This window comes from Cystoisospora suis, assembly GCF_002600585.1.
Source record: "Cystoisospora suis strain Wien I chromosome Unknown contig_4735, whole genome shotgun sequence".
NCBI classification, from domain to species: domain Eukaryota; phylum Apicomplexa; class Conoidasida; order Eucoccidiorida; family Sarcocystidae; genus Cystoisospora; species Cystoisospora suis.
In genome coordinates this window covers 907-28,206 of record NW_027157527.1, presented here as the reverse complement: position 1 = coordinate 28,206, position 27,300 = coordinate 907, and the positions used below count along the sequence as shown (strand labels likewise).

Sequence of the window (27,300 nt, the reverse complement as noted above, 5' to 3'; positions counted from 1 at the left end):
CGAAGCAGGGCAGAAGGTGTGGTCGGAAACCACCAACGTACCGGTGAAGCGACTTTGGAAGCACTGCGCGATCGGAATAAACGACCTTTTTGAATTTCAAGGATGGTGGGAGAGAACTCTGCGTTTTTGAAATCACCTCCATCTTTTTTAACTCATCCGGTGTTTCAACTTTCTTTATTGAGTCTAGCAGAGGAAGAGCCACCGCATTTGCGGAGGTATCCAGTTGTGCAGAAACCATTGCGGAGAGGGAGTACGTTGCTGGGGCAGTTTTAACGCATCGTGACGTGCAAGTTAGGGGGGAAACAGTGAGAGAATGTTTGGTTGAGTGACTTGCTGGTTCGGAGAAGTGGAAACCTGAGGACCATGTAGCTAGTGCGAGGGAATCTATTAGCAAATATTTCCGGGGTCAGAAGCGCTGGGGGAGATCGAAGCGAGCAAGCTCACGAGCACGTCTGAGAAGGTATCAGTAAGAGGGTAGGAGGTGTCGGGACCTCTGGCCCCGGACAGCGTGTTCAAAAAAAGTAGGGGTGTCAGAGCTCTGCTCCGACGCGCGGTTTCCTCTCTTCTCTACTTTGTCCCTCTTATTTTTCTCAGCTTTCCTTTTGATTTCCTTTTCTTATTTTTACTTTTTTTTATTTGCCGAGTCCAGTTACCTTTTATTTCTTTTGGGGTTCCCTTTCAGTTTGTACAAAGTTTCGTCGTTGCATGGCGCCAGGCAACTAACTGCGAGTCACAGCACACAGCAACCACTTAGCAAAGCTAGCAAATAGTTGGTATCGGTAGCTAGTACTCAGGGGGAATTGATGGCAGTTCACTCGTATAGAAATGTCGCTGTTTGCGTGTATTCGAAATAGGAATCTTCAGCTGATACAGTCACGCATCGCACGGGGACTGCGGCCGGAACCCACCGCACGCGAGCCCCCACTTAGTCTAGCCCCGGAAGCGACCGTGCGGCTACAGCCAGACAGACAGAAAAAAAGGAATGATTGTGCTCCTTGTACGCAGAAAAGAATTTTTCTACGGTTTTGCGAGGAAGAGAAATTGATATTTGCTCGTTGACGACGGGGGACCGCCGGAAACTGAGTGAAGAGGCCAGGAACGAGGTAACGACGGGAACAGTGGTTACTCGTGTGCAGCACACTTCTCCACTCATTTGTCTCTTCACATGCTCTTGGAACTCACATTTCACTCAAAAAGTTTGGCTCGTGGCGCCAGCGGAGTTCCTTCGCTTGCTCAAACTTTTTTAGGCTGCAGTAGCAGTCTTCACTTTCTCTGCTCTCTCGAGGTCGTCTCGCGTCTTTTTATCGTTAAGGTTGTCGCTTACGTCTTGCTTCATGTGATCTCAGTCACTTCTCCCCGCCAGTCTGCATATTAGACTGCTCTAGCAGTCATACGTTGGCAGAAACAAGGTCTCTGACACCTCTTCCCTTTTTTCGACAAGAACCTTAGGAGTTGTGAGGTTCGTTCCTCACACTCTCCTTCCCCCTTCCTCTGAGTGTAGACTCATAGAATAGTTCAAACGGAGTCGCCTTTGTACTGTAATGCACCGTACTGCTACACGCATATTCGAGTAACGGGAGTAATTCTGCCCACTTCAAACCATCACCCAGAATAGCACCGTGTAACATCCACTCTATTGTTTGATTTGCACCTGCCCGTCTGCCTGCGGGTGGTAGGCCAGTCGTTTCCACATCACTCGCCAAACTCCGCTTGTCAAACGAGCGTCTCCATCACTCACAATTGGGGACTTGCTACGCCTTGTAGGCGGATCACTTCGCGTAGTAACAAGCTTGCAATCTCTTCTGTCGCACTTTGTCGCGACGGGACAGAATGCCCCATCTTAGTTTAGACCCTAAACCCTAAACAAACGGTGGTTCAAATGGAATCCCAACCCTCTTTAGTCGATTTAATCGGGGGGTAAGCCCCCGATTAAATCCATAGCGATTCCTTCTCATGGGACGTTATGTATCCGTAAAGGGTGCAGCAATCCCTCAGCACGCAGATGCGCGTATTTCCCCTTGGCGCATGGGCGCATGACTTTACAAACAACTCAACGCCACTATCAACTCTTGGGCACCCGAACAATTTTCGCCGCACGAGTACGTTCGAACCCAGGATGCCCCGACAATATGGGATCGCGTAAATGCGTACACACTTCTTTCCTCAATTTGCTCCCAGGCGCGCATACTCCAGCCCCCTTCGGTCTGCACCCGCAAGTATCGACACTCCCAAACGTATCCACGGCCCTCGTGCAACAGTTCCACGCTGGATCTCCTTGGAGTGGATTGAGCTTTACACTGTCTCACAATACGCGTAGAATCAAAACACTTCTGATACTGTTCTGCCCATCTTAGTTCCTCTGTCGCTACTCTAATGTCTGGTCCGCCAAAAGTGACGTTGCTGCTGAGTCCTCGCATACCCTTTCAGCATCTGTCGCCCGGGGAGCGCCAGCTGTTATGGGTGTCAAAGTCATAGTAACCATTCGCTTGGATGACAGCGAGACGATGAGCAACTGGGGTAACCCTAAAGGAAGCAAAACAATGGACCTGCAGGCGGCTGACTACCCAGTGATGCCTCGGGGCGGGGACCTCGAGCAGCAGCTGAAGAGACGCCGTGTGCAGGAGATACGAGAGCATTACTTATTCACAGAGTATGGCCATACTGTGTTCAGGTGGAAACGGTAGCCATCGGGAGGCAACTTCCACAGGGGACTTGGATTGTACACTTTCCTGAAAGACACCCGTATTCCGGGAGCTGGCAGGGCGTCCGACTGTCGACACAAGACGAGCGCTACCCCGGTGATTACGTCTGAGTCTCTACAGCGAAAAGGCTCTGTGGCGTGACGCTGCCACAGCAAGCCGCGGCTGCTATCTGACGCAGCGGCGAACCGTGTGCAGTGCCGCCACTACCAGTTGTTATACAGTCGGCAGTACACCATCCAGGTATTGTTCCTTGAGCAGTGGCCCGTTTACCTAGCATTGACGCCAGCATTTATCAGTGCTGGCCTTGGCCACGGAGTAACGTTGCCGGCGCCCTTCGTCGGCAGTCGGAAGCCCCGGCTTACGAAGCGGCCACGCCTGCAACTTTGACCCGTACTGCTGGAATCATTTCGGGGTCTCCGTTCCGGTACCTCACTGAATGAGGCCTCTTCAGCGTAAGGGCAGAAGACGGCCCGTACTGATGCGCTTCTTGTAGCTGTATCGTAGTCACAAGCCAGCGCGAGATACTGCATCTTCTGTCACTGTGTATGTCCGGAAACAACTGCGTAGCGATCTCGGCGATCTGTTGTCCTCAATCGCGAACTAGCGGAACGGGTCACAGCGCATGCTGAGCACTGTCCCTGCTCGCATGCTTCTTTTTCTTTTCGCCGAGTTTCGCACCCTGAGAACTAACAACAGTTTGCTTCTACTGTTTTTTTTTTTTTCGGGTGTGACTCTACCGCGAATGATGACTTAGCTTGACCGGAGAACCGAGCAGCTAGGATGTGCTCTGGGCAGTGGCCTTCAGTCCTCTTCGCTGTTTGCACCAAGCCGATCTCCCGACTTCTGCAGAGCTTCGTGCGTCGCCGGTTGTGCTATGAAGTTAGCGCACAGTTGGTGAAAATGTGTTGCGCTCTGAGTGTGACGGCAAGCGTGTCTCTTTAGGATTCGCAGCCGGTGCTTGCGGGGGGAGGGCCGTGATCAACTTAGTTTTGTGTTGCACTTTTCTCTCCTTGCTTCTCTTCGGACGCATGCAACTGCCCGAGATCTGGTATTGCTTGGCTGTCGGCGGGGTTCGGCAAGCCTAGAACGTCCGATCAGCTGACGTCTGTGAGGAGGAGGGTGGGGCAAGAACCACAAGTCCCCTTCGCTGTGTCTGGTGTGGTGGGTAGTCCCTCTCCTTTGCGAGTTGGAACTCTCGAACACTACTGACGGTGCGCTGAATGAAGGCGGCGGCTGTAACCTCGTCGTTCGTCATGTCTCCGTCTGTGCGTAGAGGTGCCAGCCCGCCAGGATGTGAGGGAGACTTGGAATTGACCGGTCCTGGCTGTCTGGCTCGAGTAGCACAGGCACCTTGTGTGATAGGCGTGGATGTCGTTAGACGTGCTCTCAGAGATATAGATTTTGACGCGGACATTGACCGTGCCGCTGCCCAGGTGAGCTCGAGGTTGAAATATGTCGCTGGACGGCCAGAAGGCCGGTAGGGGACTAGCTGCGGCCTCACCAGTCGTATCCAAGTTTAGATTCGGGTCACGCAGAGTGTCTTAGGTTTCCTGAAGTGTCAGGCACGTTTATGGGTGTTGTCTTCATGAGCCTTGGGTACGCATATGTAAGTACTTTTCAGATTTTGACGATTTCCTACCTAGTTGCGCTCTGGTGGAGTTTTTTTAGGTAGGTGTGTGCTTATCGACATGGAGTGCGCGCTTGGGTCTGCTCGCAGGTGGTCTGCGATTTGCTTGATACGTTCACGGCGGACGTGGCGTCTCAGGCTGCGGGGGTCTGTCGAAGCCGCGGCGGCAAGATAGTGACTAGAGACGACTTGCAGTTCTCTCTTGGTAAGAAAGCACGTTCGGAGCTTCCGCTTGCGTGCACATACAGCGACTCCAGTGCTCATGGCATACATATGTATACTGTATATCTGCACGTAGTGCTAAGTAATAGCCGACCGCGTATCTGAATCCCGTGATTTCGTGAAGGCGCGAAGTCGTAGATACCCTACTACTTACATGTATCGATGTACGCTTTCAAATGGAGGTACGTTTCTCCCGGGCACAGTGGCACGCGGTGGGCAACACGGTATAAGTCACCGAGTCTAGGTCCTCTCCGTGACGCTTTTTGTGTTGTGTTCATATGCGCTCGAGAAGGTTATCTCAAACTAGTGCTTGGGACGAGTGGATCCCCGCGCGTGCCTGTGCTGCTTTGGTGAGACTGTACCTGCTGCAACTGTACGGCACCTCAGGGGATGCCGTACATCGTACGGACGGGTGTCATTGATTTTGGCGCATTTCCGAAGCGAAGTGGTCAGGGTGCGTTTTTCGGTCCTGTCTTTTTTTTTAGCTCGTCTCGGGATTCCTGCCGCTGTCCTGGACCATGCGCGCAGAGGGGATTATAGACCGGGTTCTATGGAGAAACCGTTTTCCTTCTCACCCTTTTCTTTTCCCTCTTGTGCCCACCCCAGTTCTTTTCCTCCTTTTTCTCTTCCTCGGCAGTTCTGCTCGGCTCCATCGTCATCATCTGCGTCCCTTCGTTCGCTCATTCAACAGTCCCAACAGAGACAACAGAGGTTGTTGAGGCAGGTTCTACGGGAGCAAAGGGAGTCAGCAAGTACGCCAGGGGCACGTCCTGAAGGGGGCAGGAAAATCAGGGTCCGGACAGTGTCTCATCACAGTAAGCCTCCTTGTACGGCTGATGTATCTTCTGTGTATTCTGCTGCGTCACGCTTGTCGTCCCTCGGTGCGGACGAAGGAAGCAGCCGAGTGGGTGCACAGTCCGGGCAGAGTGGGGCTGTCGAGCGTACAGCGGAGGGACGACGAGAAGGAGAGTGCCGGGAGACAGGGGGCGATGATGGAAGGAGCGGAAGCCAGGATGCAGGGGAGAAAAACGAAGGACCGTTTTCAGGTGGAGGAAGGAAGGGGCATGTCACCACCCCGGAGGCGAACAGCCGTCAGGGAGACGAACAAGGAGAAAGGGGAGAGAAAAGTTTTGGTCGTGGACAGGTTTCTTCGAGTTTTCGTGACGAAGGAAGAGTGACCAGTGGCAGTGTGCCGAAGGGACTAACAGGGGTAGGGGGCGAACGGCCGAGTGCTGACGGAGAAGAGAGAACGGATCCGGAGCTAGCGAAAGAAGAATCCAGTGCTGGATCATCAGGAGCTGCACCCCGATCTTCACGGCCAGTGTACATGGCAGGTATTCTGGCTGCAGAGCGGACTTCGTTTCCCGAAGATGGTGCCCATGTACAGCAAAATGTGCCTCCGCAGACTTCATACTATCCTGGATCTCGGCCGCTGCATTACGGCTCCGGAGTGATCCCGAGTGCGCGTGTCCCTTGCGCAGGCCACGACATCACTGGAGTTATCCCTGAGATTGTGGTGACTTCTCCAGTACCTCCTTTTAATGGTCAAGTAGGGCACAGTTTCACAAGTGAGAATCGCCCTCCATCGCTGGTGCGAACTTCCCCCCAACCAGGTCCACCTGCTCTCCCACGACCCCCAAGCAGTGCAGCAACACTGAATCACCTGTCTTCGCCATATTGCGTTCCTACGTCAGCGCACGACGAGGGGCTGTTGTATCGCCAGATGTTAACTCCCCTAGGTGTATCTCCGCCGCCGTATCCTAACGGGCCAGCTGCACAAAAACACATGTTCATGACTCCTCATCAAGAGGCAGACAGAAGTCCTTACTCCCACGCAGTGCGTCCCGGTAGTGGGTCTCCCGTTCCCGGAGGATTAAGTCGAGGTACAGGGGAAATTATGCCAGGCCATCTCTATCCAAACACTGTTCCAGGAAACGCTCCCCAAGCTGGTGGCTACCTGGTTCCTGTTTTTTTTGACCCTCACATGAGAGCTGACCGCCGGAATAGGATGGCTCCAGCAGGATTGTCAGAAGTAACCCCGCTAAAAGGGTCCTTGCCCGGAGGAGGAAGGATTAATATCGGAGGTGCGGAAGATCTGAAGTGAAAGAGCGCGGAGTTCAAAGATTGTATGTCAACGCGTGAGCCTCTCCACAGTATTAGCACATCTCGCTTGTGTTAGTACACGGTCTCTTCTGGAGTGGGGCAAATGAAACACGTTTTTCTCTCGCGACGCCCGACCGCGCAGGGTAGGCAGATGTTCGTATGGTGAGGTGAAGACGACGCAAGGGTGAAGCAAGTTGTTCGGTGGTCATGCAGCGGACATCCTTCAACGCGCTTGTGAAGGATCTTCAAGACACTTTCTGCACGGAGTGCTGGTTTGTTAAAGCAGGTACCTGGTGTGACGAAACGAACAGCAGAGCCAGGTCAGGTGCGTTGTACACGAAAGTCTTGGTTTCAGCCCTTTCAGTGACGATGGAAACCTCTTTGGGTATACATGCGATGGAAACCTAACCAAAGGCGGCCGCTTTTCTTGTAAACTCGCTTCCATTTCTTCAGTTCAGCTGCAGTCGTCCGGTTCTCTCGGGCCACCATTGAAGCGTGCGACTGAAAAGTGGTTGCTTTTTCCCACTCGGTTGTGTTTGAATACCGTTGGCTACACGCCCAAACTTCGCAGTTTCCTCCCACCTGCGGAAGCACGGTGTATTGAAGCGAATGGTAATTAGACCGAGTATAGTATAGTGTCAGACCGGTGTTCGTGGTACGCAGGGGCGGACCCCCCAAGTTCTGTAAATCACTCTGTCCACGTTTATCTCCACACGTCGCCAGGCGTACGCAGCTTGCGCGAGAACTTCATGTCGGCGTGAGACCGCTGCGTGAACTCCACGTCGTTTGGACCGCTAGCAGCCCGCGAAGTAGATGTGTGGCCCGTAGCTGAGACTATAGACCGACCACCCTTCTAGGACCTAGGCCTTGGGTTGAGGTTGAACGCCTACCAGACCGTCTTGAATAGGCATACTGCTTGTTGCTGTCCAGCGGCTCGCGTTGCATCTGAATGTGCGAACCCCCGTTCAACAAACTCATCAGATCCTCCCAAGCAGAAGGCTCACGGGCCCGAGTAGGCAGTCTTACATAGACCCGTCAACAGTTAGGATCACAGCACAAGTCACCGTTTACAGAGACTGAACGCGTCTGATGAATGTATGTTTTCTGCTCGCGTTAGCTGTTCCCACTGAGTGTCCGCTGGTACTCCGGCATTCGGGAATCCGTCTGCTGGGGTGACCAGGTGGATCTCGGATTTTTGGGTTCGAGCGTAGTTGGCCGTTGCTAGGCCTGTAGAGGGGCTAGCTCCGCGGTTGCGAGGGGTGTCGGGTTGTGCTAGTTGCTTGAGGTGTATTTACCCACGTCGTGCTACCAGGCCAAGGTGACCTGGCAGTAGCCCGCTCTTGCCAGTTTGGCACAGGAAGGCCGCATGGAGACGTGTAAACCCCGCGTGCCTCAACAAACGGGCAATACGGTCCTCGAGTGACGGCAACACCCCGCTTGCATCCTACTGCCGTCACGCCATAGTCGGGAGCTACACTCTGCGATCTGCTACGAAAGGACTTCTCGTTTACGGAACTAGGGGCGTACGGGAAGCCTGGGCCGGTCGACCCAAGCCTCCGTGGAACGAGAGTAGATCGGCACTTCAATATGCTGTTCCTCCTGCTTCAGCGAATCACGGCCAGGATTCGTCAGGGACCCGGGGCCGCGAGAACACAGTAGGACCGGAACGGGCGTCTGTATCGCTGCGATGAGGGGGCTGCCGAAATCTGCTATTCGGTGTTAACCTGACTTCACTGCGCCAACAAACTCTGTCATGGATCCACATTCTTTGTAGATCACGCATCGCTGCTGTAGTGGCACTTCGCTACTCCTGATCATGCCAATCTCCTAGCTGCGGACACTGCATTATCATTCTTTGAATCCAAGCCGCCACATCGGATATATTGCAGCCTAAAAAACAGCGCCGACAGTCAGCCGGGGTGGGGCCGGGGTCTTCTCTACGCGAAAGCTACGCTCGAACGGATGTCCACTGGTCGACCAGAAGATTTGCAGGAAGCCAAGTCCATGTCCTTAATCACAAATGGTCGCTCGAACACGAGGAAGAACGAGATAGATTTCGCGACCAGCACATGTTTACACGAAACACGCTTCTGCCCGCTATCTCCCTCCCCCAGCCGTTGCCTTGCCAGTCACTGAGAGAGCACACCTGAAAGAAGAGGAGACACGCCTGCTGGTTCGTCCTGTTAGAAACTGGCTGCATGCCAGGAACTTCTCTTACTTCTCGTGCGCGCTTCACTCACGACGGATCAACATGGAAAACATCTCCCGTACCGGTACGTCGAAAGAAAAAAAAGAATAGATCAATGCTCACCTCTTGACCACATTCAATTCAAACTGTCGCCTGTCTCGCTATCGCTTGACGTTTTTACGGCCATTGCCCACTCCGATCCGGCGGTCTCATCGACCGTACTACTGCCGTCTTCCTAAGACGATGCGATATGCGCCCCATTCAAAATCGAAGACACATTTCTTTGTGCCTATCACCTCTGGACAACGATGTCCACCCTTTCTTTTCCATCGTTCACCGACGGCCCCCCTTCCCTGTCTATCTTGTCTTTGTGATTGCTCTACCACATAATACAGCAGTTGCCTGGCTCATGAACGTGTTTTTTCTTCCTGCGAGCGCTCGCTCTCATACTACTGCCATGCCCTCGCGCTGCTCTCCAAGTCTCATGTGTGCACTATATACTCGCTCTGGGGATACGACACTCCGTACGTACTGCAGGGACATGATACAACGCTGCGGGTTTTTATTACAATCGGTCTCCATCAAACGCATGTGGACGCCTCGCCGCGCGGTCCCGAACCCTTAACTCATGACTGCCGAGAAAAATCAACACGGCTACGTGTCCTTGCTATCGTCTATGTACGCCAGCTGCACACAGGTCAGCATCTGCATATACCCCACGTGTGGCTTCACAGACAAAAAAATCTAGTTACTGGCCACACATATGCAGTGCTGACACCAGAACTGATAACCCTTCGTGTTCTGCCATTTCTCCTCCTCAGTTACTCCCGCCCTTCCTTCCAAGTGTGTGTCCGCTGTATCTTCTACACCGTCATTTCTCTCGCACCTCCGCAGAATCTTTTCTACCTGCTGCTCCACCCCGCACCTTGTCCCTGCTGGTCGGTCCCGCCACCCACTCTCCTTCCCGCACCACCACCTCCACCTCGAGCTCGAACGGCGCCTCCTCCTCCCCCTGCACCCCCTCTGCCACCACTGCCGGAGCCGAAGTTGCCTTTTCTTTCTCCTGGGCTGTTCAATCCCCCTCCCGCGTTGTTGCGTTTCCCCCTCCTCCCTGCGTCTATCCACTGACCACCCTCTCCCCCACCCTCAACAGTGTTGCTGACATCGTGAGAACTGCCCTGGTTGTTGCTGAACTCGTGATCGCCTCCCCCTTGTCCTCCTCCGCTCCCTCCTCGGGTACCATAGAACCGCGTCCTGTGTGTGTGATTGTTGTAGCGATGATCCTCCTCACAGCCCGTAGCAGCGCTTCCGCCCGCTGAAGCGGTCCCTCCTCCCCGGCCGTCTTGTGAACTCTCTCCCTTCAGTGTGTAGTAGGTGTCTCTTCCTCCATTCGTCTGCGGCCGATGACTGCTCCAGCCGCCACGTCCGCCACGGCCTCCTCCGCCCCTGCCGCCTCCCCCCCGTGCGCCACCTGAACCCTGTTGTCTGGCAAACTCTAGACGCATCTAAAAAGTCACAAACGAAGACGTGGATCAGTTACAAAAACTCAACACAACTGAAAGCGAAATCTGAGGTGTCTGATACTTGACACCAGGACTACTCCTGCGATGCCGCTCCCATCTTCGCGTCCCGAATCCGCCAACAGACGCCGCCGAGCTTCTGCTGACGTTTAGCCCCGGTTCATATCACAAGACTTCCGACCTACGCTTTACCGTACATACCCACGGACCACATGATTTCCTTTTGAGACAGGTATCTGACTACAAGAAAATGTCAACACAGCCCTACCTAACCACTTCTACCTTCTGCATGCGGGCGCGAAGTATATTTCACAGGCAGGAGAAGAAAAAAGGTGTTACCGTGCGTCCAACAAACCACGTTGGTCGCCGACAAAACCCTGGACACGCACACACAGGAGCAGGTCTAAACAACCGAAGTCGACTGAGGTATACCCGAATATGCACTCAGGTGGTTTGACATACCTGCCGGCCTCTCACATAGAGACCCTGTTGCATCAGGTACTCCGCACTCTGTCGACAATCGAGCTCAAGGAACCATCCAAAGCTCCTACCGCTGGCGGGTTTCTTGATCTCCACAGCCTGACCCTCATTGAACTTTCTCAGTTGATCTGCTACCGCCTTCTTCAACTCCTCCACTGTGAACTCCGGAGGCATCTCCGACAAGACCACTAACTTCTTGTTTCCCGACGGCGGTGGACTGTCTTGACTTCCCGAGTTGTTCCATGTCTCAGGCGACCCTGGTGAGTTGCTGTTCTGCGACCCCCGCCCACCACCCCACGACCGTCCTCCCACAGGGGCAGGGGGATTCTGAGGGCTGCTGCGCCCGCTACCCCCGCCCCCAGTCGCAGTTAACCCGGGAGAGCGAGAGTTTGAAGCGGGAACAGCAAACCCTTTCTGACAGAGCAAACCAAGGAAAATCCATCGCGTCAATGAACAGCTTTACCGTGTCCGGTCAAATGCGCATCGTCCTAGAAAGAATGAGTCGACTGGACACCGTGCATGCAGACATTCCGCGACACTTCCGCTCAGAAACACACTACTCTACTCGTAGTATCAGAGAACGTGCCTCTAGACTTCACGCGTACCGGCACGCATGTACGTGTCACGTGTGACCCGCGTGCCACGGACGGAAACGAATGACAAAATCCAACCAACAAACATGACTAATGACGCCTAAACAGACCGCGAGGTGTTCCGCAAACCGCGGGAAGGCGAAGGGTAACCGAAACATACACACCTAACTGCCAGACGGACAGATGCAACATCCACCGACCCACACCGATCCCCCTAAATAACAGCGTTCCTTGTCCGCAGCACTGTACGAGCTTGAGCCATGTGGATGTCACCCCGAGGCGGCTGACACAATTCCTGTGGGAACAATTAGCTAGGGTGCTTACAGCTCGACTGACGTATCAGCAAAGTGAATCATCCGCATCAACAAAACGTTGCGAAGCAATGACTACCGGACCTGCGACCGTTTTCGATGCACCTTTGGCGAGAGATACCAACGGAAGACGCCTCTGTCTTTCATACATCCGCGTAAGACGCCTAACTTACAGGCCCGTTCGTGGTGCGAGGCGCATTGTGAACAACCTTGAACGCGAAACTCTTGGGGTCATAGTTGTACGCTTCCTGCATCTGCTGTTGAGCCTGGGTCTCGCACTTCTGTGCCTGAAAAGCCAACTCTCCCGGTTTTGGCCAGTCTGCGACATATGCCACACCAGAGAAAAACCCGGTTCTCCTACAGTCGAGTTCGGCCTTTAGCAGGCCCGGATCTGCCGAGAATCTTTTGAATGGTCAGACCTCCCTTGAGAACGAAACTGCGCCACCCCAGGTGACCCACCGCGGGATATGAACGCAGAGCGGTGGGAAGCAGGAGTGAAAGCAGGCACGCGAGCATGCGCAGCGTAGAAACTCTGCCGGCGTTGTCTCGAGCTGAACACTTACTTGCGTCTGCGACAGCATTCTCACTGTTGCGCCGGCCACTCTCTTCTCTCTTCCAGCGTCTCGGCTGCTGTTTGTTCTGCTGCGGACTACCGGCCTGATCTGCTCCTCTTTCACCAGTGCTGCCCCCCTCTGTAGGTGAGGTTTCGTCACGGGGTTCCTTTTTTCTACGATCCTGTACAGTGCCCTCCTCCTCGCCTTCGTCGTCTTCGTATGCCGTTCCCGCTTCCCTGAGTCCTCTCACTTCAGGCGCCACCGACGCGTTCCCCCCGACTCCAGGGGATTCTCCAGAGGTCAGTCGCTGTTGCTGGGAATGTTTGGACTCTTCCACAGAGTCACTACTGCAGGCAACTGCCGTGTCTTCTGCGCTGTCTGCAAGAGGCGAAGAATCACCAGGAGAGAGCCCGTCTCCACCAGAAGACGAAGACGATGGTTCCGGTACGCCAACCGCCCCTGCAGCAGGTGAGTTGCTTTCTTCATCCAGGAGACTCGTGGTAGTTGGTGATGGGGCAGACACAAGACGAGCGCTTCCGCTACCCTGGGACGAGGAGGCTTGCTCCTGACAGAGCTGCAATTCCACCGATGGACGACTGGCCAGCGCCTCTTCCTTCGCCGCCTGAGCGACCTCCTCTACCGCTGCATCTAGGTAGCAGAATATTTCGTTCGTTACGTACCATCCCTACAAAAAGAAAACCAGGAAGAATCAGGAAGCGAGTGACTGCGTGGAACCACCATGTACTTCCCTCCAAGTACGGAGACGATTTGGCACAACGGGCTACAAGGAGAACCATGTTGGCAGACTCTGTCCCGTCGAACTCGCGAAGAAAGGTGGCATGAGATTCTCCTTGAGGTGCAGTACGATGTCTCTGTCGGCATCCTAGTCGTCTGCACATTTGTCCATACCATAGATAAACGGGGACACTACCCTTCCTCCTGACAGCATGGTGCCATCCCCCGGCTTGAACACGAGAGAAAATCTTAACGACCGACGCCCACTGGCTGACCGTGAGCAGCACGTTACTGCACACCAGCGCTCTTTCGAAGCTACCTACACGTTGCCCGAAAAAGTACGTGTACGTGTTCGAAATGAGCGGACAAACCGACGAAATTCACTCCGATATGTGATGGACGACAACAGTTGCCTTGGACACTTGAAGAACGCAGCCCAGAGTCACAGAGACAGATAAGCATGCAATCCAGAGACACAGACACAACTAAAGAGAAATCTCTCACCGTTCGAGGAGGCTTCTGCCTCGCAAGGAAAACTGTCTGACAGAACTCGCGTTCACGAGGCTCATCGGCGTGTTTTAGTCGGCCCGCGACAAGAATCAGCATGCCGCCATCCTTGTTCTCCTGGGCATCAATGACTCGGACGCGGCACGTGGTCTTCTCGAAGCGCCCTCGCTCATAAGCTCCGTATATCTCGTGCTGCCCCATCACACGGATGTCGGAGTAACGTCCTGCATTACTTGCACCTTCGCGATCAGTCGTCCGAATGACCTACAAAGACGGAGTCAGTCGCATACACCAAAAGACGTCGTTGGCGATGATTAGTCTCACGAGCGACTACTCAAGCGAAAGTGCAATCCCCCCCATCTGTACATGGGCACGCCTACCAACCTAGGTTCCTCTCTTCGCGTCACCGCTCCCCGTCTACGGGTCACCACGTGTGTCAGAACACTCCCACTTGAGACCAACAGAACGTACACCCGCACCAAACGATTGACAGAAGGCAGCAACACTGAACCGGGGCACTAAAAGTTCGTGACGAACCCGCAATACAAGCTCAAGCGATGACCTCCACCGCTGCCCTTATTTCAAGACAAAAGACGGGAGTCATGAGAGTTGTCCTGCCTGGTGAAGTGAGGTCGCTACGTCGTTCCTTCCTTCCCACCTCGCCTGCTGAACATTACTATGGAACTTTTTAACATGGATGAAAACTACAGCCCAGAACCGCTCTCGTACAGTACCTGCGAATCATAGTCATAGAATCTATGTAAATCCACTGGGGTGTCGTGCAGCATGCAGTAGTACTGGTACACGAATGAGTGAGCCACCTCCAAAGGTAAAAACCCCCTTTTCCCTCCCCCTCCACCACTTTGTGCTGGAGGCGGTGGCTGAGGACTCCCAGATGCAGACAAGCTTGGTGCACCCTCAACCAGCATGGCCGACGTCGAGGAAGGAGAGGACGATAACGCCGTGTTCGGGGTTCCCTGCTGACGGGCCCCCTGGTACAGAAAGGCTGAGGAAGCGTTCGAAGTCTGTGAGCCCATCATAGATCCATCAGGGGTCGTGCCTGTCGTGGGGCTGGCATTTTGCGCCGCAGCCTGCACCAGTGAAAAGACGCGTGTAAAAACAAGTGTGGACGGAAGCGAGAGGGTGGAAACATTGCAAGTCTTCGAGATTAACGCAGTGACCAACGCATTAGGAAGAAAACTGCAAAATCAACCACAAACCAGTAATTCCCCCCTCAGTCCAGCTATTCTGCTGCCGTTTTCCACAGAGTAACATCTAGACATATGACATCCAGTGAAGGTCGCTCCGGCTGGTGCAGTGCGAGACACACAACAGCACAATATCGAGGAGCTCTGTGACACATCGGAACTGCATACGCATCGGCAAGCTCAACGAATGGTCAGACTCCGTTGCGCGCTAGTTACCTTTATTCGAAGCGTACAGACACCACGCCGTCCGGCGTCTTCTACCCAGTGCTGTCTTGCCGAGTACCAGCGACCGCCATGAGCTCGAGATCCTGAACACGGCCGCGAGTGCTACGGTGACGCATACGTCTTCGAGTTAGTAGACGGGAATCACCGCTACGGTACTACTCTGCGACTGACTATGTGTCCTCATGGTTCCTGGCTACTCCGACCCCATCACGAACGTACACGGCGACAGTGAAGCAGCCACTTCTCGGGGACCCCTGTATCACTCTTGCTTCTTCGAAGACATAACTGTCGACAGCTGTACACCATGCCAGCTCTAGCTCCGGTTCTGCGGCCGTCACCACCTCTCCCTGTACGTGTGTTCCCTAGGCGACTGCCGCGGGTATCGCCACAGTGGCACGTGGCGTCAGCGGCACACTTTGTACACTTGGATCACCCTAGCCCGCATCACAACATCATTCAGGCTCCCAGCCCACGAAGCCTCCAGTTCAAACAGACGTCATGGATTCACTGTGCATATACTGCATACTGATCAGAGTGCAGGACTCACGAGAGCTGACGCAGTCGCCAGGGTCCCCGCAGGACCGGTGGCCCCCGTTTGCTGAGAGTACGGGTGATGCGAGGGGTGAATCTGCGCGGAGTTCGCCTGTGAACTCGGCTGGTGATAGGCCACTGCATTCGTGAAACCCTGATACTGATGATGCGGGGGAGGAGGGAGAGGCGGTTGTTGGAGATGAATCTGCTGGAGCGGCTGTTGTTGATGTAGATGATGCTGCTGTCCGTAGGGCGCAGCACCACCGCGAGCACCCGACGAAGGAGGCTGATGGAGCGCGGCTGAACTACCTGATGCCTGGCCATATGGATGGTGATGAGCTGAAAACGCTGAAGTTTGGTTGTGGTGGAACCCCGGACCAGTCGACGAACCCGGGGCTGTAACGGGGTGCACGGAATACGCTGACATTTTTAGAGAAGTGGAGAAGAGTGGAAATGAGCTCTTATGACCGCGGGTGCTGAATCGGGCGGCAACACCCTGATCGAGTGGGACGAGGCTTCCAAGAGACCGAGGCGAAAGACCAGTGCAGGCGAGAAAACTAGAGTGCGTAGGCGCAAGTACAAGCTGCAGCCAGAAAGGCAATACGACCAAGCTACGTGAATGTACTGGAGGACGCGGGGTACAACCGCAATTACGACGGACAGAACAGACTGAGAGAAGCGAGGAGTGATGGGGGAAAACGAAAAAAAAAGCGCGGACGCCGACTAAAGAGCAAAGTGAAAATCGAAACGTCCAGAGTGTAAAAAAAAAACAAAAAAACTGATGGAAAGAATACAGATGTCCTCGAGTTGCTTCCTTGAAGACGCACGATGTTTCGAAGAGAGTAACGAGGATCGCACTCACCCATAAAAAGGATGCGGGGGGGGTGGGTGACACGAAATACGACTGATTCACCGAGAGACAAAAGAGACAAGAACTTCGAACGACAAACGAAAGGACACAAGGTAACTGCGCGACACAGCTGCAATAAGTTCACGCGCGAGGAAACGAGGGATGATGATCGCCCACGACTCGCAGCAAGCAGGAGCACACACGGAACAAATTAACAGGTAGTAACACACGTGGCACGCCTCCTGACCGGAAAGGGGCGAGAGAGCGAAAGTATCACCCAAAAACATCTGAGTATAAGCCGACCACACACGTCCGCAACAGCAGAACGGGCAACGGCGTTAGTGCACCGGCTTCGACTATTACTAGCCTGAGTTTTTCTGTCAGCGAACAGCAAACAAAAGATGATGCTGGAGACGAGCGTCGTAGACGTAGTTGCATCAGAGTCACTCCTGATCCTGAAAACGAGTGAAGATTCATTGCCGTCATCCTGACCGGATGTCTAGAGACTACGGGACGAACGGGTATAGAGGAAGCACTTGAAAAAAGCGTTTGCCAGCTTAGCGGGCTAACAACCGGTGTAGAGACATTTTCTCAGTGAGACGGTCTCCCAGGCGTATTCGGCTCTGGCGCCAAACGCCAGTTCTTTGTTGGGCGATTTCGCGGGGCGCCGCGCGCCTGGCGTTGATGCACTTTCCGCGTACCGCACGTACGAGCGCGAAGGCAGAAACTACCTTCAGCCAACTCCTGACTTGTGAAATCCGATGCAAGACCCTGTGAGCACTGAAACGGAACAGGAGAGCTCTAGTGCACAACGAATCACGTGAACTGGACAGGTTGTACTGCAGACTTGTGAGAGGCGCCACGCCGGTGAGTCTTTGATACTATTTGCTTGCTTGAGAGATGTTTTAGGAAGACGACGAGCAACACAGAGTGCATTCCCCGAGGGGTTGGGCACAGACGCGCGGAACGAATGTGAAGCCTGCTACTTCTGATGCGTCGCAGATGGTGCCTCCCGAATCTAATTGAGCGGGCCGGCGGCCATTCTGGTGTTAGCCTCACTGGGTGTCACTCCAAGGGCAAGTCAGCGCTCATCTTGTGTAATCAGCTGCCTGCGTCTGTAAGGCGCGGGGGCCAGCCCATCGGTCTTTCTGTGGACTTCGGCGTGCGGAGGTCGCGAAGCTGAGAAGACTGCAGAGGCTCAGGCATACGTTACCCAGCTGTCACGTAGAATACCCTTTGGGGGACGCGGCACGGAATGTAACGCTTTGCATGCTGGGCGTTACACAGGAATACTGCACGTTACAGTGCGCCACAGTCTCACAGACAGAAAGCACCTGTTCTTTGTTGTCTCCGGTAAAACAAATGGTACTCTCTGCTCCCGGAGGTCGACCGCTGCCTCCTACTGAAAGGAAGATACGTCTGCACCTTACATCAGGAGAGCGAGTTCAGCGTCGGGACCACCTGAATGACGGGTTCATGCCGAACCGATGCAGCACGGGGTCTTTTGCCGTAGTGGCGTCCTTGCCAGAAGGCTCGGGCTTCGTGTGGCGTGACGGGGACGCCCTTGTAGTCAATGGTAACGCCGCCATAGAAGCCGCGGGGTGTGCTGTGCCGCGTGCGTGATGAGCCGTCAGCGATCCCGGGGTGCTCGCTCGCGCAACGCATCTGCATGTGTTACAGGGAGTGCGGTGATACGGCAGCTCTCGCCGAGCCTCCCGGTTTGTGGGAAAAATAACAAAGGAACAAAAGCTCCTTCCCCCTGGGCCGCGACAGCGCTGGTTAGGTGTTGCTGAATGCCTAGATAGCTGACTGTGTAGCACCGGTCACACTCAAACAGAAATCTCCCTGCATGCGGAATTGGGCTATACCATGACAGACCATATACTTAGGAGTAACTCTCCCGCCAGAAGACGGGTCTTTCCACATCAGCTACCGCCTGCGCAGCGGTCCCCCGAGACGGCACACCCGACCTGATCCTAGCAGCCGCCAGATGTGGTGAGTGCCCTTCAAACAGAGCGAGACAGTCTCCTCAGCACACTAAGAGAAACAGCCTGGAGCCGATTGACGGGGTGCACAAAAAGAAAACTGGAAGGAAACAAGAACAAAAAACGAGGTTAGCACGCGGAACTGGAGCTTATTCCCGGTTGCCCACGGGGGCACAGGCACACAAGTGAGCTCGAGTACGCGTGCAGGACGGAGCTTCCGAGTAATGGCCATGAGCGTCTTTGAAGAGCATTATCAGGGCAGCTCAGCTCACACGCTCACGTGCAAACAAGGCGGCTGCAACCAGGGCGTACGGACCTCGGCAAAACAGACTTCATGCTTGAGTTCCCGTGCGAGTGCTGAGGGGATAGCCGCCTAGCTGCTTGACGTACTCGGCCCAAAGCTGCTGACGGTACACGTGATCGCGCCCCGACAGATGGGCCAACACCCGGTTTTTAACATCCAAGTCTGCACAGCTACGCGCCAAACCAGGTCTGTCCCACGTGCAACTTCAGCGGTTCGGCGGGAGTGCCGGAAACAAGCCAGAACGTAATTCACCCCTTCCGGCAGACCGGCCAAGGTCACGAAGCAGAAGCCGAGTTGCGTTCTTGTGTTTGCTTTTGAAATCCCGCCGGAGAAGGGCGCGAGTCTTAAGCCATTCTCGACGGACCTGCGCGTAGTAGCAGAGAAGCCTGGCAAAGACTGATACAAAGGGGGAACAGACAACATCTCTCAGACAGAAAAAAAAATAGTGCGCCACAACCAAGAAGGAACACTCTCGTAAACCCTGGAGACCGGGACAGGACGTCGACCGACTGAAGATTGTCAGTCACTGAACGCCGCCTTAGTAGCCCTCTGAAGTGCACACTCTAAATGAAGACGGCGGATCAGCGGCACCGACAGTGGCCTTCACTTACAAAATCGGACTGGGCACCAGCAAACTCAAAAGTAGTAACGAATCCTTCTATTTTGTGAGAGCCAACTATAACTGAGTCCACAGTCGACCATCACCCCCGCATGAACTGGCGACCCTATCGGCGTAGACCTCCTCGTCGTGAACACCCTGAAGCACTACATAGGAACCAATGCGCCGACGAGAACTGAGACATCAGAGCAAAAACGATCCTGCTCGGAGGCACGATCCTGCAAGCCAGGTCGTTCAAAGACCGAAGTACTCTTACTCGGTTGTTTCCAGATCTCCAGAACGGCTGAACTCGCAATCCCAACGCCGTAGCAACCACTGGAATCCTTAGTGCTGAGGGACGACTTAGCGAATGCATGAGAGATCCAACGTCATTCTCCTGAACGCACTCCTTCGTCACGCGTTTCCATCCAGCATCCGCTTTCTTCGCCCTCTCACCTTTGTCGTCCGCCGTGCCGCTCCACTTCTGACTGCAAGTGTCGTCTCCCCGAAGAAAGCTTTCCACCCATGATATAACGGGTGCCGCTGTACTATCTGCTCTGAATTGGCTTGAATGCTCGGATCCGGAGGCACCTGAGCTGTCTGCAGACTCCGCGGCTTCCGTCTGAGACAAGGGAATCAGACTGGGACGTAACGGCTTGGACGCCGAGGATGGAGTGTCCTGCGACGCTCGCGCCGCAGCCGAGGTGGCAGCACGCTTCCGTGAGGGATGAAAAAGAGCTTTGAGTGCATCCTCCGCGATGAGAACCCGGCCGCACATCGAGGAAGAGAGTGAAGAGCGGGCAGGACCTGGATGCCTTCTTTCTGTTGTTAAGGAAGCATCGTCCCTGGGGGAACGTCCATGACACCTCCCTGCACTACCGGAAGGGGGGGAAGGGCGAAAGAACGATGTATCTCTAGATATATGGTTACCGGGCGCCCGTGGACTCAGCGCATCTGTTGCTTGCTTCCTTTGGCGCACCTCCCCGCCGGACGGGGAGGAAGTGGAATGACCATGCATTATGGTTGCTGGCGCGGAGCTGCAGCGGAGTTTGTACTTGTAGTCCTCAAAAGCTTCCACTGTTCACAGTCCGTGCGCCCCGTTCCTCGTGCGGTTTGCCCATCGACGACCCATCAAAACTCTCCGAGGTTCTCTCAGGAGCCGGGCAAGGACAGGGGACTAAGCGGACATCGTTCCGCAGCGCGACAAACTGCAAGTCCTGTTTAAGGCTGCCGTAGCGCTGCGGTAGGACACACCAAGCGAAAGTGCGCTGCACCGTGAGCACCACCACTGGTGTGGGCGGCCAATTACAGACACGGCATTGACACGCAGGGACCGCGGACCACTTGTTCCGTTAAGCTTGTTGCAGCCCGGTAATCGAGACTTTCCGGTTGGGCCCCGTGAGTAACAATACGGGAACAGTCACAAAGCTCCGAGGTGTCGCAACGCATGAATGCCTTCAAACCCTATCTTTCCTGAGATAGAGTTCAGAAAATTTCAGTTTATTTTAGACAGGCTCGCATGCCTTACGATCCGTTGTTTCCCATGCAACTGTCCTGTGTGAGAGGTTATTTCCCCGGACGCGCTGGCAGCATTTCGTGCATGCGTAGTTATAAGCCTCTCCAGCCTGGACGGTCGGCTGGCAGGTTCGTCGCAGAAGCTCGATCCACGGCAGACACGGGTAAAGAGGTTGCCAACGACAGGCTTAGAGTCCTGACGCTGCTGGCAACAGAACTGTGTAGTTGCTTCCTAACCCCGTGCCTTTTCTCGGTTGCGATTCAGCTAACGGCGAGATCCGCACCCGGGCCCCGGGCTCGTGGGTTCAAGAGGAGAGACTGTGTCATGCGTCCGTCTTTGCTTATGTGCTGTCAGTCCCATTTCCCTTTCAGTCCGGAGGAGGCTCACGCTTTCGTGGCCCGTCTCTCATGCCTCATGCCATAACTGCACAGTTCCGTTGTGCAGGTTTTTTTTCTGTACCGACCGGATTGCTCTCCCCGGGCCCTCACGACAGCAAGTGTTTTTCGTTCTCTGTTGAGTTTCAGGCGCCTCGGTGACTGTTCAGAAAATTGTCTCCCATCTGCCGGGGTTCTCCACAGAGGCTTTTATACAGCTTTGCTGCCAGAGGTTCAACGTTTGATTGTCCGCAACCTGTGTTCGGTGTCGGCGCCACTGGCCCCAACTGTAGTCCTGGGTAGCCGCGACGAAGTTGCTGTTCTGTTTTCTTTTGTGTGCGCCGAAGAGCACGTCTTCAGTCACCATGTCTGTCCCTTCGCCCCGATCTGTGAAGGATCCAGCTGTTCAGAAGCTGCGTAGGAACAGTCGTGAGATGTGGCTAGCTGCCACGCTTTCCGTCACAGCGGACGCCGATCAGGGGAAGTCAGGATTTCCACCGGAGCTTCGTCCCAGTAAAACGGAAACGCTTGCTGGCACTGACAAGCCACAACCGCGCTCGGACCCGCTCCTGCGATCGTATGCTTCAGAAGGATGTCCTGACGCGTCCGCCAGCTCGCTCAGAGATGAGAACGCTATGGTAGCTCGCGACGATACGCAGACCCGCGCCAATCTGGGCAGCCGCCAAGAGGTGATAAGCGGATTGCGAGCGTGGAGCAGGCGCCAGTGGTCTATGGATTTCGAAGAAATGTAGATATGATAGGCATGTGCGCAAGCCGTAGAAGGGGTCGTGGGCCGGTGCGCTGGTCAGCTCTGCAGCGTCGGTAATTCACCAGGGAATCTGTGCCCACCCGGGGACCACATGATGTATCCGCTGTAGAACAAGGTGCAGCGTAGTATGGTGACATCTCTGTGTCGGAAATATGTGGCGGGGCTGGACGTCCTGCGCCGTGTAACGCGGTGTTACCCACCTCACGTTGTGAAGTACGATCGACTCTATTAGCAACGCGAATATATCGGGTGCTGGCTCTGCAGACACAACAGGTCTCACGTTCGGGTGCCTCTTGTGTTTTTGTGCGAGGGCTGTAGGAACACGTAGTATGTACAGCATCGCTGCCTGACGTCCGCGACCCTCCAGAGTAGGTCCGAACGGCGGACTGGCAGGTAGGGGTCTTTCGAACGCAGGACTCAAGCGGCCTGTTCGGGTGACAGCTATTCACACCACTTTACCAAATTGCGACACAGCCCACCTGCTGGCAGCGAACCCATTCAATTCACTCACTAGAGTGGTCAACGAGGCAAACTCCAACGGGCACACACTAAGGGACGCGGCACGGCTGGTCGACGGCGTAAGCGTCCCGGCAGTCAGCGAATAAAAAAGTTGCTTGTCAAGGGGGAGTACACTTCACTCAAGAGTGTTCCCACGTGAGGTGCAATGCACCTTATGACCAACTCAACGACGCGACACCGTGCTTGAAATTTCAGTCCACCAAGTGCTCGACGCGCCGCTTTTTTTGACCCTGCAACCAGGAAGGCACAATACTCAACAAAGCCGCAGTACCTTCCAAGGTGGATGCGAGGGAGCGGAGCACACGGGCAAACCGTGGGGATGCAGCCAGCAAGCGTAGGAAGGTGCAAACCGACGCCGACGGCACACGAGTACAGTCTCACCCCCTAGTCTAAAACATGATACCTGTCAAACTCACATTGCTGGCGTTCTTATTCAGCTGGGATTTCGGTCAACGCAAAGTGAACAGCCCAGGCACAGGAGGCTCGTCACCTTAGCATCCGGGAAATGCACCTTGTGAGAAAGGGAGCCCAGTAAGGCAGGGACATGCACTGAGCCGTGTTTTTCCCTTTGGCATCACGCCGTGGCCCTGCAGCGTAGGTGTGTGCTTGCCGCGTCACGTTGGTACACAGAAACCCAATGCGACCTCGTCATCCGCGCCGCACTCTCCGGCACGGTTGCTCTCTTATTAGTAGACACGACCGGACTGTAGAAACTCTCCAGAAGTTCGCTCCTGAAAAACTCAGGGGAACTGGAGACTGTGACACAGTTCTCAGTTTGCGAAAGGGCTTACACTAGCGGAGAATCTCGCACCCTCACGGTGACCTTACTTCATCAGTAGAAACACGGCGACGTTTCTTCGAGCTCCGCCGTCTGCACACAAACCAAAATCCCAGTCACTCGCCGCATTCAGGAAGCCGTCAGCAGGTTCTCAGCAGCAACAGTCGTGCGTGTCACATCCACTCTTTCCCGTGTCCGATAAACTAATGCCACATGCGATAGACGTTGCAGAAGACGACGGGACGAATAGACGCTATATCTGTCTGCGGCCAGCACCGGAGCTTCGAGGCACGGAAAGAATAGCACTGCGCCCACGTTGCAGACACTACAACCTGCCTGTTCCGGAGAATCCCAGCGGATGCCCAGCACAAGACAGAGAGTACACTACCTGCCCTAGTTCCTTCTGCTAAACTGATTGGGTGAAACACCCGGAGAAGAGCCCGGTGGCGCACTAGCCTAGACAAACCAAAACGCTTCTTTAGCCATCTCGTCCACTCCGCGCGAATCTGAGTCTGTTGCCCTACCTGTCCTGCTCAGAGTCCGAGGACGACTCGCTGGAGGAAGAATCTGACTCGCTACTACTAGAGCTGCTACTGCTGCTGTCCTTGGCCTTGCTCTTCTTTTTCTTCTTCGAAGACTTTTTCTTCGACTTTTTCTTCCTTTTGTCCTTCTTTCGTTTTTTCTTTACCTTCCTGAAGATAGACGCCCCACAAACTCCCGAGGGAGTGCACAGCAGAGCAACTGGCTCATCAACCAAACGTTTTGCTGACGTGATCCGAAGTTCTTCCGTCCACTTAACTGACCCTCCTTCGGACTACTCTACGAATTCACAGAGGCAGTTCAGTTGAAGCATCGAACCAACAGAACGGCTCGAGTGTTGCGCAGTCATGACGCCGAAGAGGAACTGGAAGGGCGCGGACATCAACGAAAACTGGAGTAACCTCACCATCACCACGCAGGGAGCAACACCCGTACTACGCCTTTCGTATCTCTTCAGCTGGGACTCCCGAGCAGTTCACCTTTGTTCGGACGTAAGGTCCGATCAACACACAGACATCTTCTTGTCTGCTGTCAGCCTTCCTGCATGGGGGACGGGCGCAGTAGGCCGGCGCACCTATCAGTTACCCTAGTTTACTACCTAATACACAACCAAGCAATAACCGCCTGCAATGACACTCTCCGATAGTGTGGCCGTCTACGCAGCTCTCAGGGTGCTGGACGCCTTGTCCTTGCTGCACCGTTTCCGGTCGTGACTCCAGGTGACGACCACGTTTCACGCACCGGTTTCGGGAACTGAGGTTCCAAACACGGACACCTCCAAACACCGCGCCAAGCCTCTACAGCTCATCTGATTGCCGAGCAATACTTACTTAGACTTGACTTCAGGAGAGAGAGTCTGCATGTCCTTCAGCTGCTGAAGCGGATCGGAGCCCCACATGGTCTCAGCGTGCTTCTCCAGTTCCGCGCTGAATTTTTCGCGGAACTTCATGAGTTTGCTGCTGATAATCTGATCGTACATGCGAGTGATAGTCCCGGCAGCGTCTTTCAGCTGAGGCGCGTCTGATCTTCCATTCTCCGGCTTCCGGTCCTTGTGCTGCCTACAATACATTTTCAGCTGTAACATACAGAAGCGGCATCACACCCGCCTGCTCGGTGAGAGCGCACTGCAGCCATGGAACACGTATACTCCGCGACTGTCTGGACGACGCCCGAGACGGGGACGACAGAGAAACCCCGAAGCGCAACCTAGCAACTGCTAGGACGGGGCAAAGGTCGAAGCAAAGGGGAAAAAGTCGGAGCTCGCTAGTCGGGGAAGAAGGACTTCAGCACCTCCAAGCACACATAGTCTTTGTTCATAGCGGAATCGGGGTTTTTTCATGCTCCGATTCCTCTATGAACAAATAGTGAGGGCGAAAAGGCCTGAGAAAGCGCTGTCCCACGTACCGCCTGAGACGTAAACAGCCTTACATGTCCGTTATTCTCTAATGCTTGGAGATCACGCTGCTGACGGAGCCGGACACAAGATAGTAAGGCGCAAGATGCAGTGACCCTGATTTCATACTGACAGGAACACATGAAAAGGCAAACGGTTTCACTTACGGTGCAGTACGGGCAGGCGCCTGTTTTGTTCGGATCCGGCCTCCGAGGACCCATTTTGTCCGAAGTGAGATTTCCAACTACGTTGACAAGCTTCCAGAACGCAGCGCGGGAGCACAGCACCGACGACTTCGCTACCGTAAGAAAGTGGAAGTGCTTTCCTTCAGCATCCACGCTGTTGCCAGCAGAAAAGAAAGCTGACCCTGCCGATCCCTCTTTTCTCTTCTTCCGTATGACTGCCGCCAACTTTTTGCCAGTTGCCGCCACCAAAGAAAACGACAAGACTCTTGCTCCTAAATAACAGAAAAGTTCTGAGCATCTCAATTTAAAAAACAATGCTGCAGATCACGATGACGCCAATCCTGCAGAGACGACAGCGTAAAGCAGGCCCCCGATGCCGGCTGCAAGAGCTCCTGCCGGAGAAGACGCGAGCTCAGTTACGAGCATGAAACCGAAAGAATGCATTCACTGTGGCGTAGAAAAAGAGCTGGGCAGACGGCTGGACGTGGTTATGTTGAAGTCGTTAGCCGTAAGCACATCCACTCTGGCGCGCTGCCCCTCGCTTCTGACCGCAGCCAGCGCGAGGGGTCCGCTTTGAGGCAAGCCCTTCCAACTCCCAGCAAGCGCGGACAGAGACGCTATCCTGATCAGGCGATCTGTCTCTCATTGTTATCGGCGCCAAGCAATAGCAGTGTCGAAGCCTCGCTCGACACGGGAGGCGAAAGAGAGGCAGCACGAAAGAAACGCGGAAGAGACGACCGAGCTACAGAGAGAGAAGTGCTTCTCCGTGGCATTTTTAGTAGCGTAGTCGTTTCAAGGATGTTCGGCCTGGTATCCCACAACCGCCAGCACAGCGGTGAGGTCTTCGGGGCCGTGACTTGCTACAACGATCTAGATTGTGTTGCAACAGACTAACAATCAGACAGGGATGAAGGCAGCCGAAGACCCTTGTTCAGCGCTCCGCGCTCGGTCTCAGAAGCCAGTGGCCTTCGGCTTTAACAATCTTTCTGTCTACCGCACACCCCCAGCAGCTACGAAGCACAGTTAACTCCGCCAACTTGTCTACAGGCTGCTGCTTTCTCCTCAGGGGAATAATCACTCACCACGCAAACCAAAAAGTGAGCCTGAGCGCCTCCTTAATGCCTGTGAGGCGGCTCTGCGGCGAGTTCTGGCGCTGTGAAGTAAACTGCTCCACGTCTCGAACCCCTCTAGGTGCACCGTGATGGACTCCCCTCTGTCGACATTATGGGTCCTCAGCGCTTGCTCGAGAGCAGTAGGGCCGGCATCTCACAAGGCACACGCCACACGTCTCCCGTCAGCACGACCGTACCTGAAGCACGGAGACGAAGCTCGTGAGTGGTGACTGCCAAGCCCGCAAAAAGACCAAGACGAGGAAACAGTTGAGTGCCCAGAGTGGAGTTACGCTCTGCAAGGCCATGGGTTGTTTGCAGTACCGACTCGGGAATCAACGTGTTACGAAAAAGGGGTGCTCTTGTTCGGCCAAGGGTAAGACCTCTCGAACTAAGGCTCGTGCCCCGTCCATTCCGAATCAGGGCAGCCTGGACAATTTCTCTTGTAACTCAACAGGTCTCCCTCTTCTCTGCTATGGTTCATTCAGTACTTCTATGGTCGACAGGTTGTGTCCCGTTGACGGCTACCTCAGTGGTGGGGAAGGCAGGGAGTCCCGTTCTGGCAGTTTTCTCTCCAGCAGGGACAGCTCACCTGCGTGGAGACCCACTAGTGTGTCCTTCCCGATGTACCGTTCTAGCTCGACCCCGGCCGATGTGACTTTCTATATCTTCCAGTGGAAATTCTCTCTTCTGATTCCCTTGAATTTCGTCCGGACGTCACCTGCTTCACTCACCGCAGCGTGGCGACTTTTTTTCTCTCTCTCAGAGCTCCATCCTGCCTTCCTTCTACACGCCTCTCAACTGCTACATCGGCGTTCTTTTCGCTCTCCTGAGTTGTTTTCAGGTCTAGGCTGTGTGCTGCCGCCGCGGCCGC

General features: G+C 54.6%; 6 protein-coding genes across 6 annotated transcripts; 3 read left to right on the top strand and 3 right to left on the bottom strand.

Annotated features, from left to right (window-relative positions):
- The first annotated feature begins 23 nt into the window (after nt 1-23).
- CSUI_008447 (uncharacterized protein) lies at nt 24-644 on the top strand. Its single transcript, XM_068068580.1, has one exon. It carries the CDS (start codon nt 103-105, stop codon nt 271-273), a length of 171 nt encoding a protein of 56 aa, XP_067919449.1. The 5' UTR covers nt 24-102; the 3' UTR covers nt 274-644.
- Nucleotides 645-3,426: 2,782 nt separating this feature from the next.
- CSUI_008446 (transcription initiation factor tfiid complex subunit taf12) lies at nt 3,427-7,129 on the top strand. Its single transcript, XM_068068579.1, has 3 exons — nt 3,427-4,135; nt 4,420-4,534; nt 5,037-7,129. The coding sequence occupies exons 1-3, from the start codon at nt 3,923-3,925 to the stop codon at nt 6,653-6,655; spliced, it is 1,947 nt and encodes a 648-aa protein (XP_067919448.1). The 5' UTR covers nt 3,427-3,922; the 3' UTR covers nt 6,656-7,129.
- Nucleotides 7,130-8,602: 1,473 nt separating this feature from the next.
- CSUI_008445 (nuclear transport factor 2 domain-containing protein) lies at nt 8,603-16,591 on the bottom strand. The gene is made up of 7 exons (XM_068068578.1): nt 15,523-16,591; nt 14,277-14,633; nt 13,540-13,806; nt 12,310-12,985; nt 11,920-12,065; nt 10,825-11,256; nt 8,603-10,347 (listed from the first exon to the last, which is right to left on the bottom strand). Exons 1-7 carry the CDS (start codon nt 15,931-15,933, stop codon nt 9,745-9,747), a joined length of 2,892 nt encoding a protein of 963 aa, XP_067919447.1. The 5' UTR covers nt 15,934-16,591; the 3' UTR covers nt 8,603-9,744.
- A 1,957-nt stretch (nt 16,592-18,548) lies between these two features.
- On the bottom strand, nt 18,549-20,904 carry CSUI_008444 (uncharacterized protein). The gene is made up of 2 exons (XM_068068577.1): nt 19,521-20,904; nt 18,549-19,009 (listed from the first exon to the last, which is right to left on the bottom strand). Exons 1-2 carry the CDS (start codon nt 20,259-20,261, stop codon nt 18,851-18,853), a joined length of 900 nt encoding a protein of 299 aa, XP_067919446.1. The 5' UTR covers nt 20,262-20,904; the 3' UTR covers nt 18,549-18,850.
- Nucleotides 20,741-22,164, top strand: CSUI_008443 (uncharacterized protein). The gene has a single exon (XM_068068576.1). The coding sequence runs from the start codon at nt 20,763-20,765 to the stop codon at nt 21,180-21,182; it is 420 nt and encodes a 139-aa protein (XP_067919445.1). The 5' UTR covers nt 20,741-20,762; the 3' UTR covers nt 21,183-22,164.
- A 272-nt stretch (nt 22,165-22,436) lies between these two features.
- CSUI_008442 (uncharacterized protein) lies at nt 22,437-26,160 on the bottom strand. Its single transcript, XM_068068575.1, has 5 exons — nt 25,300-26,160; nt 24,570-24,814; nt 23,724-23,891; nt 23,250-23,292; nt 22,437-22,651 (listed from the first exon to the last, which is right to left on the bottom strand). Exons 1-5 carry the CDS (start codon nt 25,351-25,353, stop codon nt 22,613-22,615), a joined length of 549 nt encoding a protein of 182 aa, XP_067919444.1. The 5' UTR covers nt 25,354-26,160; the 3' UTR covers nt 22,437-22,612.
- Between the last annotated feature and the right edge of the window lie 1,140 nt (nt 26,161-27,300).

Coding starts and splice junctions, on each gene's coding strand:
- CSUI_008444 (XM_068068577.1), bottom strand. CDS start 20,261: ATGCATGGTCATTCCACTTCCTCCCCGTCCGGCGGGGAGGTGCGCCAA. Junction 19,010..19,520: donor GGAGATCTGGAAACAACCGA/GTAAGAGTACTT, acceptor TACTACGCGCAG/GTCCGTCGAGAATGGCTTAA.
- CSUI_008443 (XM_068068576.1), top strand. CDS start 20,763: ATGCCTTACGATCCGTTGTTTCCCATGCAACTGTCCTGTGTGAGAGGT.
- CSUI_008446 (XM_068068579.1), top strand. CDS start 3,923: ATGAAGGCGGCGGCTGTAACCTCGTCGTTCGTCATGTCTCCGTCTGTG. Junction 4,136..4,419: donor TTGACCGTGCCGCTGCCCAG/GTGAGCTCGAGG, acceptor GTCTGCTCGCAG/GTGGTCTGCGATTTGCTTGA. Junction 4,535..5,036: donor CGACTTGCAGTTCTCTCTTG/GTAAGAAAGCAC, acceptor CTTTTTTTTTAG/CTCGTCTCGGGATTCCTGCC.
- CSUI_008442 (XM_068068575.1), bottom strand. CDS start 25,353: ATGGGTCCTCGGAGGCCGGATCCGAACAAAACAGGCGCCTGCCCGTAC. Junction 23,293..23,723: donor TCGGACTCTGAGCAGGACAG/GTAGGGCAACAG, acceptor GTTTGTGTGCAG/ACGGCGGAGCTCGAAGAAAC. Junction 22,652..23,249: donor GCCGTGTTTCTACTGATGAA/GTAAGGTCACCG, acceptor TCCTGGTTGCAG/GGTCAAAAAAAGCGGCGCGT.
- CSUI_008445 (XM_068068578.1), bottom strand. CDS start 15,933: ATGTCAGCGTATTCCGTGCACCCCGTTACAGCCCCGGGTTCGTCGACT. Junction 13,807..14,276: donor TCTATGACTATGATTCGCAG/GTACTGTACGAG, acceptor CCGTCTTTGTAG/GTCATTCGGACGACTGATCG. Junction 11,257..11,919: donor CTCGCACCACGAACGGGCCT/GTAAGTTAGGCG, acceptor TTGCTCTGTCAG/AAAGGGTTTGCTGTTCCCGC.
- CSUI_008447 (XM_068068580.1), top strand. CDS start 103: ATGGTGGGAGAGAACTCTGCGTTTTTGAAATCACCTCCATCTTTTTTA.